The 11,885-nt window shown below is 35.2% G+C and overlaps 1 protein-coding gene across 1 annotated transcript in view; it reads right to left on the reverse strand.

The window, feature by feature from the left end:
- The window catches only part of LOC142338054 (disintegrin and metalloproteinase domain-containing protein adm-2-like), a 37,986-nt gene extending 35,899 nt beyond the window's left edge, over window positions 1-2,087 (reverse strand). Inside the window, exon 1 of the mRNA XM_075387686.1 lies at window positions 1,835-2,087. Coding sequence (XP_075243801.1) covers window positions 1,835-2,087 — 253 coding nt within the window. The remainder of the gene's footprint in view (window positions 1-1,834) is intronic.
- Window positions 2,088-11,885: the final 9,798 nt, after the last annotated feature.

The raw sequence follows: 11,885 nt of genomic DNA on the forward strand, positions 1-11,885 counted from the left end.
CTCTCTCTTTCTCTCTCTCTTTCTCTCCCTTTCTTTCTCTCTCTCTCTCTCTCTCTCTCTCTCTCCCGTACCGAACTCCAAGTGTTAATCAGTACTGGGCAATTTTAAATGCAAGTCACCCATATAATATAATTTGCTCGCTTGAAATTTGCTTCTTTCAAGCGTATTAGAACAGCGCAAAAGAAAAAGTTTCTACAGTCACGGTGGCGAAGTAAGGAGGACAAAGACCTAGGGAGATGGGCAAACATGGGTTCGATCCCCGTACGGAACTTTATTTTCTCACTTGTATTTAGACTTGCCAAGTCTGACAAGTCTTAAATGTGTTTATGATCATAGCACTGAATCAGTACTGATATCTAGACTTGAAATTAGACTTGCCCAGTACTGATATTGACTTGGCGTTAAGTACGGGCTCTCTCTCTCTCTCTCTCTCTCTCTCTCTCTCTCTCTCGCTCTCTATCTCTCTCTCTCTCTCTCTCTCTCTCTCTCTCTCTCTCTCTCTTCTCTCTCTCTCTCACTCTCTCCTTCCTTCCTTCCGCTTTTATTTCTCTCTTTTTTTGTCTCTTTTTTTATCTCTCTTTTTCATCCCTTGATGATGATCAAGTAAAGTCAAATTTTTACCTTACATTTAATTTTTGTTAAAAAACTTCTAAAGAATTTTACCACAATGAAGCAGTTCTCCAAAATCAGGCTAAATCCCTTCAAGTATCTAGAGGCTGATATTTGGTTCCATCTCATAACGCAATGAAAAATTTTTGTACTTATTCCTAGCATACTATGAAATATTTTGTATGGTGTCTGAAACACTAAAATTGTAATCTATTTTGTACTAGCTAAGACGTATTCATCATTTAGTCTACAAGGCATCAAGTTGATCTCATTTGTACAACTGGTGATTATCCAACAAGTTTTTTTTGAGAGAACAGAAGCTTAGCTTGTTAGGTTAAATGTATTTTGAATTGCCAACTTGTAAAAGTTTTCAAATTTTTTGGCAAAACTTGCAAAGCGACGTTTTACCACGTAAACTTTTATCAGGATCTCTCAAGTTCTTATCGAACCGATCTCGAAACGGGAACTGAAAATTGTTGTTATTGATAATGTTTCAGTTACCATAAGTTTTAAATAGGTCTAACACTCAGTCATTATTTTGAGTGCATATTATTTGATCAATTTTAGAGGCCTGGTCCATGGGACTGCTAAGTGTCTCAGATATGGTGTTTAAAATTGTTAAACGCAGGGTATTTGAATTAGGGATTATGACTCGTTTGCCATCGTTAATATTCACAGTGCAATCTAGGCAATAGCAAAATTTAGGCCATCTAATCACAAAGGTGTTCAATAAACTTGTATATTGTTCATTTTTGTCAAGTTTTTGCCGTGTTGAGAAATTTGTCGGTTTTAAAACCTAAGAAGCGTTTCTTCTTCATTTTTTGAGCGGAATGTGAGCTGACTACTCGACTACAGACCTCATCCTGTGTTCCAACAAAAAAGAGATGATACCAGCAAAAAAAGACAATAATCGACACTTCTTACTTAAATTACCAAAGAAGACAACAAAAACCATTGAAACCGACGAAAACGACAATATTTGCAAAATTGGACGCTCCTTATGTGAGATACCAACGAAAACGAGAAAAACGACGATAACAGACACTTCTTGCATAAAAAACGTCGAAATCAACAAAAACCGACGAAAAACGACACTTCTTGGTTTGGTTTTGCCGCTGTTTCTCAAAACTGGTTATCTGCTTTTCAGGAACCTTCCAACTTCGAACACCGAACTACAACAAAAGAGATACTGAATTATATCTCAGTTTGAAATTGGAGTTAAAACTAGCCGTTTGGTTGGATGATCCGTATTTCATGAAGTACTCGTACGAATTGATTATTAAAATCTCAACATAACTCCGTTCCTGCGTCTTGTAACCACCAAAATTTGAAGATCTTGTCTTCTCAAATCGCTTGTCGATAGCGTTTGAATCGTTGCCAAAAATTTTTGTGCCAGAATCTTTGGCCAAAGTTGGAATCCTGGCTCCGTAATTAACCATTTTTGATGTCTCATTTTTGATATCTGCATTGCTGTACATTATCCATGATCCATTATTTGTCAATGTGTGAAGAGTATACATCGTTTTATAGTACAAGAAAAATCCAGAAAGTTCTAGAATTGTACTCTGTTTGTCTAAACAGTACTTCAATCTGACCGGACTGTTTTTGTCTATGAGAGATTCGTAGGTGACAAAACCGGTGTAGAGGCACTTTGTGATTTCAGATTCCAAATTTTTACGAGGACTATGGCCGTGGTAAAGTGAGAAAACAATGGTCGCTAAAGTTTGGTTGTCTGTTTTAAGATAGCCTCTCATTGCCATATCATCGGATGAGGAATTTTTAATTGTAAAGCTGACCACGTTTGTCCATGACATCAGATCTTCTTCAATTACGTCGCAAGAAGTTCGAATAACTCCATTTGTTAATAAAAAACAAGATATCAACAATATTGAAAAGAATTTCATATTTCAATATTTCAGTTATGAAAGGTCAGTGCATTTGAATTTCTACTTTTTCTCTTATCGTGGAGAGAAATAATGAATGTTTTCATAAAAGAGAAAAAATCGGTCAATTTTTTGCCAGCTTAAATTTCGTACTTCATAGCAATATATCTTGTCACAATTTAGGTCGACAAATGCTGTAAATTTTGAAACACTTGCTTTTTAAAGAAAAGTGTTGAGTCATTTTAGATAGAATAAAGACATCAAGTAGTGTCATTTCGTAGCAAGCTTATTTCGGAGAACCAAGAATTGGACTCAAACTGTTCATCAATATTATCGGGTTCCCCTCCCAGTGAACTGAAACTTGATACACCTTGATAAGACATGCATGATATTGACACTTCTTGCAAAACTTGAAATATCTTGCCAAGATCTTGAAATACCAAAGTTTCATGGTAAATCTTGATAAGATCTTGGCAAGATTTTATAAAGATAGACCAAGAAAATTTCTTGGCAGGTCTTGACAAAATCTTGACAAACTTTGATAACACTTATTATCTTTTCTGATTGCTGCTCGGCATATCTCGTCCTCAAAAAATCAAAGTCTTCTGAGAACGCAACACTCAACACTCATCACATTTAAATAATTAAAGTAAGTTTATCTTAACGAAGTCAAGGTAAACTTTTGTTAAGATAAATTTAAGGTAGCGTTTACTTTAACTTGACCTTAATTTGAGTTAAAACAATTTAGCGTAATTTGCTTAGATAAATTACCTTGAGCAGTTTTTGTAAGGTTCTGCAGAAAATTATGTTTTTCTACGGAAAAGATAATTTTTTTGCAAGAATCAATATTTGACACCTTTGAGGCAATAACGAGGATGTTATCCGTCACATTGTGTTTTCTGCAACCGGGGGGAGACAAGATTGTTGTTTTACATGTAGAGTCTGCTAAATTTCTCGTAAAAAATGTGTATCTTGTGTAGTCTTGCAAGATGAAGGGTTATCTTGTAAGATTCTTGCAAGTTCGTTCCTGTAGAGCTGCTTTATTCCTCATTTGTTTTATTCGAAACTAGAGAAACAGTTGCGCATATTTGAGTGTTTTTTGTGCATTTATTTATTAGAAAATTAGCAGGAATGATAACAAAATCAATTTTATTCCTGTTTGATTTTTGATTTTGATTTTTTTCTTGCATTTAATGCCAGAAAAGTGCGACTTCCGAAAAAGTGAATAAATCTTGATGTTTTTTGTAATATTATTTGGATCTATCAAAAAGTTTTGCACAATCAAAAAGGCACATCGTTTTGTTATATGTGGACTATTTCCAAATTCATTAATTTGTTCATGCTTTGCCAGAATTGTGGGCAGAATTGTTATTTTACAGTAATCTTGTAAGACGAATTGTTTTCTTGTAAGAATCTTGATGACGAATGCTTATCTTGTAAGAATCTTCTAAGACGAATGGTTATTTGTAAAAAACTTGTAAAACGAATGCTTATCCTGTAATATTCTGACACAAAATTTTGTAAGGCAATGCACCCTTGTGTAAGATTCTGACAGAATCTTACAAGATCTTACAAGATAACCATCCCCAGTTTACTCGGGCAATACAAAGGGTGCACCTCTTTCTTTCCAGATGTCTTTCTCAATCTGGATTGGCGGCTCTAGTAACCTAATATTATATAGGGCGATAGATAAATTGAGTATAATTAAAGACAGCATCATTTCCAATTTGCTGTCAAATTGAAGTGATAATAGTTTAAGTAGATTTTCTAAGTCATGTATTATTTATAAGGATGAATGAATGCAATTAGCAAGGCGTAGTTGTATTTGCTTATAATTGAATCTGTGAATGAGGAGCCAAGGTGTTTTTTGGCTATGTTACTACGTGTTTCAAAAAACAGTTAGTCAACTTTTGTGCCAAATGGCTTCCTAATTCGGCAAAATAAATTTATTTGCTGTTTTGAGTTGCTGTTTCACCATAACTCTAGCTCTATTTTTGAAAACATTTGAATTTTCATTTTACCTGGTTTTTTTGGTCGTTTGTTTTCTTTTTACGTCTTTATTGACTAGGCCGATGAGTTAAGAAATGTTTGTGAATTTAGTCATGTTGATAACTGTTGATGTTTACTTTGAATTCAATTTTGTTGTCGAAAAATAGCACCCGATGTTTTTAAAATTAGTTTTAATCTCTTTTTTAGCTCTTTTTGATCTCTTGCTGTTTTATCCCAGTAAATTGAAGAATATAAGCTTTCTGATGAAACATGTTGCATATAAATGAAACTGATAGAAATGGTTCCTATTTCTAACCAATAGTAAATATTTTTCAAAAATTTTTGCACATTTGCTTGAAAATAATGTTTCTTCATGAGTTCCCTACAGCGATATCAATAAATACGATCTGCTATTATAAAGAAACTTAAAAACTCCAAAACGAGTTTTTTATGCAGAACATGCAGTTTACAAAAACAAACACTTATAGCATCTAAAACTATTAAAATATTGTTTTGGAGTCGTCAATAGATTGGTGAAAGAAATGATCTTGCAGAGAAATAAATAGTTATGACAACGATTTTAGTTAGTAGTCTCAGGAAGTCATTTTGAACCAACGGTTTAAACCAAACCTCTAACAATAGTAGCTACAAGAAATCAATTATTTTTACATAACATTTTTTCTCTTTTACATATCAATGCTTTTGCTTTTAATTTTGCCTGCACTTTTTGTTATTGTTCGGTTGCCACTGAATTTAACAGCTGATCTTATTGATTAATTATTTTTAGTCAAACGGTATTTTTATCAGGAGTCTTCATACAAACCATTAATTTCGAAAATTTGGAATTTTTTCATTTAAAAAACGATGAAGGTAGCAGATTGGCTCACAATTATTTTTGCTGAGAAGTCAAGTTGAATGGCAAAGTTTCCTGGGAAGTATATGAAAAAATTTTTGTAATGAGATGAAAATACTCAAACCGATAACTTCACGAACATGGCTACATTCATATCACAAATGCTTTGTTTGTACCACCTTTTAGTACTCCTTTAATAAGTACTCCTTAGTTAGAATTTATTTGAGCATATTACCAGGAAAAACAAACAAAACTATGAAAATAGTTCAAATTTGTTTCTGGCCAAACTAGACTGAAAAAAATCAGAAGATGGTTGCTTTATGCGCAAAATAGCTCACGAGATCTCCTGTTTATCCCCCTACCCTCCATCAAAACTTACGGACCACAGCCCTATACATGGACTCGATAAATATGCATTGCAAGGTTAGGGAAACGGCTCAAAAATTAGTTCAATTCAAGCAATTCAAGCGAGAAATTCAAGAAATCACTGGTCTCTTCTTTTTAAGTTTCTGGCAACCAAACGGTTTTTTTTCTGTCCAATAAAAAACTTCAATGGTTTGTAATGGAAAACTCTGCGGAAAAACGCAAACCTTTTTTTTCTCTAATAAAATTTGCATTTTCTGATGAGACTCGACTTTTGTTTTCTTTTTAATCGACGAATCTTCTTAAGATCAACGCTAGATTAAACAAATACTTTTGTAAGACCAACACAAAGGTTTAATTTTTGAGCTTACGCTGTATCAGTTGCTAAATTGAAAGCCAAATCAGGTAATATCAACAACTAAGAGAAAGTACTCAGTTTTTGTAAAATTCTCTCTTTCAAGCGCTAAAATTATGTAATATCTTCGTTTAGAAAAACCAAATTTAAAATTGTGCTGAATTGTGTAAGATCAACAATTAAAAAAGGCGATGTTTTGTTCTCAATGGGTTTTGCGGAAACATAAATGCGTTTCGCTTTTGAACGCAAGAGAGATTTGTTATCGTCGTTTTTTGATAAAAAGTTTCAGTATTGTCGTCTTTGGACGTAAGAGATATTCGTCATATCCGGTTTCAGAGGAAGGGCCAAAAAGATATCGTATGGTCATTTTTTGACGCAAGAGATTCGGCGTTGTTCTTTTTGGACATGACAAAGAATTGATAGTATCGTTTCTGGACACAAGAAAAGTTCGGTGTTGTGATTTCTGGATGGAAGAGAGATTGTATATCGACGCTTTTCGACACAAGAATGTTTTGGTATTGTCGTTTTTGAAAACAAGAGAAATTCGGTAAGTTCGATATGAGAAGAATTACCAAAAAGATTTGGTTTGGTCGTTCTTGGAGGCAAGAAGGTTGGTCTTGTCACTTTTGAACGCATAAGATATTCGCTATAGAAAACTGGCATGTGTTTTTTTCAACATTCGAAACATCTAATATTGAAAACAATTATTTTTTTGTAGCTCCCCATAGACAGTTTCCATCGCAGTTGAAAAAAAAGGAGGAGTGCAACAACAGAATAAACTTGATACATCTTGACATGAGTAAAAGCCGACACTAATTTAGCTCTTTCGTCAGTTCTCTTGCTCGACTTAGGAAAAGGCCGCGCCAGACTCTATGTCTTTTGTTAAAGAATTGACGATACCTTATCTTTCCAACTATTAAAAAAACAAATAAGAAGAATCTCTCTTGCGTTGAAAAAAAACAAAAATTTTTCTTTTGTCAAAAATCACAATAACATCTACATTCAAAAACGATGATACTGATTCTTTCTTATGTTAAATACCGAACAAGAACGACATTACCGACGCAATAATCATAAGTGCTAAAGTCGATTTTGGTTAGAAAACACGACAATGCTGAAGATATCTTGTGTTTAAGAGTTTACGATAACTCAATCAGGGCAGCAGCATCTTAATGTTTTACATCGCGCCCATAAAACTCCATTTACATCTTTTTTCTTCATTACCCATGAAGTGATGTTGAATTTTTGAGCGGACATCTGACAAGCAACGCAATTGCTCCCTACATCACTGCTAAACATTAGTGAACTTTTTTGGTTTTTAAAACCGAAAAAACCGACGATTTCTTAGTTTTGAAAAAAGACATACCAAATCTGAGAAAAAGATATATTTAAATTATTTGGAAATTGTTGAACAACATGAGCACCGTTTTTTCAATTAGATAAATATGCTTCGAAAAATAAATCTTGTTCGCTGTTTGAGTTCTAAGTCAACTAATAATTTTCATCATTCAAAAAATCCAATTTTTGTTGAGTGTAGCCATGTACAGATAATATGATTGATTCCTTATTCGTTTTCAAATCCCGTTGAAAATCTTCTCGTTAAACGGAAGAAAATCGTCGCTTAGTTTGGTATTAAGATTATACAATTCTGTGTATGTTGGGTGTCTCAGATTTGGTTTGGTTGACCTAAATTTGGTTTGTCAGGCTACCGAAAAAAAAATTTGGTTTGTCAGTTTTCAAACATAATTTTTTCTTGTTTCGTTTGTCTCTAAACGTAAGAGATTGCCGATCTATTTGAACTCAAACGTTAATTATTGTTGGTTGGCTCGATTTTTAACGTACAAAACCCTCGCTGTGTTCGGTTTTTAAACATAAGAAAATGTCGGTATTTACAGTTTTATAGGCAAAAAATCATTGTTATGAACGAGCGAGTTATCGCAATCAAAAACAAACAATTGTCTTGATTACCTACCCGTTGATTACCTTCTGGACTGTCACATATTTGCCTAAACGGTACACGCCTTTTGTCTCTTATTACAACTCCCGGAGCCCTATTCAAGAACCCCGAACAGAAAAGAAGGTCGGCATCTTCAGATTCAAACATTAAAAAGCTTTGGAATCCTTGGTATCATAATTATCATCATTTTTAAACGCATAAGACTTTTGGCATCGTCGTTTTTCGACACATGAAACCTTTAATATGTTTGGTTTCAGAGGATTTGCCGGAAAGGTTCCATGTGGTCGTTTTTGGACGCAAAAAAGCTTCGGTATGGTGGTCCTCAAACACAAAATGATTCAGATTTTTTAGAAATCGTTGATTTTCAAAGCTAAACTCGCACTCTCCAGACCAAGCGATCGTTGATTAGATCACTAATTTGGGAGGTTCAGCATGCGTTTAACGTGTCATGGAATAATGTGCCCGCTATGTTATAGTGAAGCACTTTATGTGATGCTTAATTATCGTTCAACAACAGCCTGTCTAATCTTGGCTGCAAATCTGGTATTTTGTGTAACGTTCAGTCGCAAAAAGTTGCCATAGTCTTCCATATTACTCTCAAAAAGTTCAATTAGGTCATATATATATATATATATATATATATATATATATATATACATATATGTATATATATATATATATATATATATATATATATATATATATATATATATACATATATACATATATAAACATATATTTGTATCAAGTAGTTGCTTTTCAAAACTGACCTTGCACTCTCCGGACCAAGCGATCTTTGATTAGACCACCAGTTTGGGAGGTTCAGCATGCGCTTAACGTGTCATGGATTAATGTGCCCGCTATGTGATAGTGAAGCTTTTTATGTGATGTTTAATTATCGTTCAACCACAGCCTGTCAAATCTTGGCTGCAAATCTGGTAATTGGTGTAACGTTCAGGCGCAACAAGTCGCCATAGTCTTCCATATTACTCTCAAAAAGTTCAAATAGGTCAGAGGTATATATATATATATATATATATATATATATATATAAATATTTAGTAGTTGATTTTCAAAATTGACCTTGCACTCTCCAGACCAAGAGATCTCTGATTAGACCACCATTTTGGGCTCGACATAAGGTTTTTGTGATCTGTCAACCACGCGAAATTAACTTCACAGTAAAAAAAACTTTTGAGTGATTAAAGAGGCCTAGTAAAGATAGAGGCCTAGTAAACCGTACTCAATTTTCTGACAACAAGCTTACATATCATTGCCCGAATATGACATGCGCATTAGGGTTTCATTAAACCAAAACGTTTTCTCTTTCGAGATCAGCAGTATCGTCTCACTTCGTTTTGCAAAATTACTGCCACGCTCTGTGGAACCGTCTCCAAGCACGCTCAGTGTGACACATACGGTTACCTTACTAAGTTTGTCGAAAAACTTGAAGAAAAATGTCAACAAAGTTATACAGCTGCTTGATAAAGAACAAAGAATCCATTTAAAATTTAAAACATTTGGCAGTTTCATTCGCGAGTTAAGGATGAGCATCATGCAAAGTCTGTTGACCTTCGAAAGTGGATTTTCTCGCCACTAAGAGTAGTTTTTTTTAAAAAAATAAGACTAAACTTAAGGTATGCTTGGTTGGGGAAATCATGGTTGAAATCATTTCTTAATTCAGTCAATTCTCAGAAAGTTTTCTTGCGATCAGTCTTGGGCCCACAAATCACCATGGTGCCAACGCAAATGAGTATTTGCCCTTTATTTGTTCCCAGAAACCCTCACAATCGGTTCTTCAAAATTTCGTCATCATCAACCCACACAATCGGGTTGAACGGAAGAAATGATCATTGTCCCTAATCATTGGGTGACAAGCAAATTCGCGCACAGCAATAACTGGGCAACTAAAATTGGGAGAACCAAGACTGTAAACTAACCCTTGTGGGGCTGAGGGTGTTGTCGCAGGAATGAGTTTCATAACAGGGGATCTCTGGCGATCAGCATTGTGGCTGAACTTCTCATTAAAGTCACTAAGACTCCTTGAGATAACCGATTTAGGCAATTGATAAACCAGCTGGTTGAAAGTTTCGGTTATCGGCAAGCAAGGCTATACGTTTCAAAGTTTTTCGAACCAAATCTGAGAAGCCCCCGAAAGATTCAAACGCGAGTGATACAAACTGGATACCTATTTCGGCACAATTTTGGGGATATTGTTCATATTTCCTATCTTCAGCATTTGTCAGAGCAGAACCACACCTCCTCGCCGAATCTGAAATTAGACTGGGCTGCAGTGGGGAAGTTATGGTTACGTCTAACGCAGATGGTGTTGCCGCTGACCAGCTGGGCAAGTATATGTCTCCTGGCCTTGAGTTATTATCTGGAATCAAATTTTTCTGTTCACAGACGGGTGATAAGTTTGCGGTCGAGCAAGCAGCAAATATTCTATCCCTCACTCTATCGTGCCGCGATATCATATCCCCCCGACCATGACAGCTTAAAGAGTGATCACCCAGCTTGTCCAGACTGCCGTTTTGACAGTAAGGGCATTTTCGTTCCTCAATGTATAACGGAGCACCAATCCGATACTTCAATGCGGCTCTGAATTCATTTGGCTGAAGGTGAAGGCCCAGACTAGGGATTGGAGGTGCGGAAAGCCAGGCACCAGATTGCAGCAACGTTAGTGAAAGCAAACTAAGAGTAGCATCCGAGATGTCTATTTTTCAAACCACTCTCTCCATGAGAGCACCAAACATAAACATTGTAAGATACGGCCGGTATCTTTGGCTTTAAACGTAAGAAAGCTTCGGCCTCGTGAATTTTGAACGAATGAGAGATTCGGTATTGTTGTTTTCGGACACAAGAAATTTTCGGGTCGATCAGTTCGGAACGCAAGAGAGATTTGGTATCGTAGTTTTTGATAAAAGAGTTTTTGGTATTGTCGTCTTTGGGCATAAGAGATATTCGGTATGTTCGGTTTCAGAGGATGGGCCAAAAAGATTGATGAGATTCCTTGTTGTTCTTTTTGGACATGAGAAAGATTTGATAGTATCGTTTCTGGACACAAGAAAAGTTCGGTGTTGTGATTTCTGGACGGAAGAGAGATTGTGTATCGAAGCTTTTCGACACAAGAATGTTTCCATATTGTCGTTTTTTAGACACAAGAGAAATTCGGTAAGTTCGGTTTCAGAAGAATCTCCAAAAAGATTTGGCGCGGTCGTTCTTGGAGGCAAGAACTTCGGTCTTGTCACTTTTGGACGCATAAGATATTCGCTATAGAAAACTGTCGTGAGCTTTTTCCACATTCAATACATCTAATATTGGAAAAAATTATTTCTTGTAACTCCCCCATAGACAGTCTCCATCGCAGTTGAGAAAAAGGAGGAGTGCAACAACAGAATAAACTAGAAAAGTCTTGACATGAGTTAAATCCGACACGAAATAAGCTCGACTTAGGAAAAGGCCGTGCCGTACTCTATGTCTTTTGTTAAAGAAACGATGATACCTTTTCTTTCCAACTATTGAAAAAAAGAAACGAAGAGAATTTCTCTTACGTTGAAAGAAACAAAAACAAATCTTTCTTACGTTAAAAAAATCACAATAACGAATCTTTTACGTTACAAGAAACAATACGGGAGCGTTCTTACATATAAGAATTACGATGTCGTATCTCTCTTAAGTTTAAAAAATCCTCTCATAAGTTTGAAAAAAAACAATATCGAATCTCATCTACGTTCAAAAACGATGATACCGATTCTCTCTTATGTTGAATACCAAACAAGAACGACACTACCGACGTAATTATCTTAAGGGCTAAATTTGATTTTGGTTAGAAAACACTACAATGCCGACGATATCTTATGTTTAAAAACTGAC

This window comes from Convolutriloba macropyga, chromosome 4, assembly GCF_964194025.1.
Source record: "Convolutriloba macropyga chromosome 4, txConMacr16.3, whole genome shotgun sequence".
Taxonomy (NCBI): domain Eukaryota; kingdom Metazoa; phylum Xenacoelomorpha; order Acoela; family Convolutidae; genus Convolutriloba; species Convolutriloba macropyga.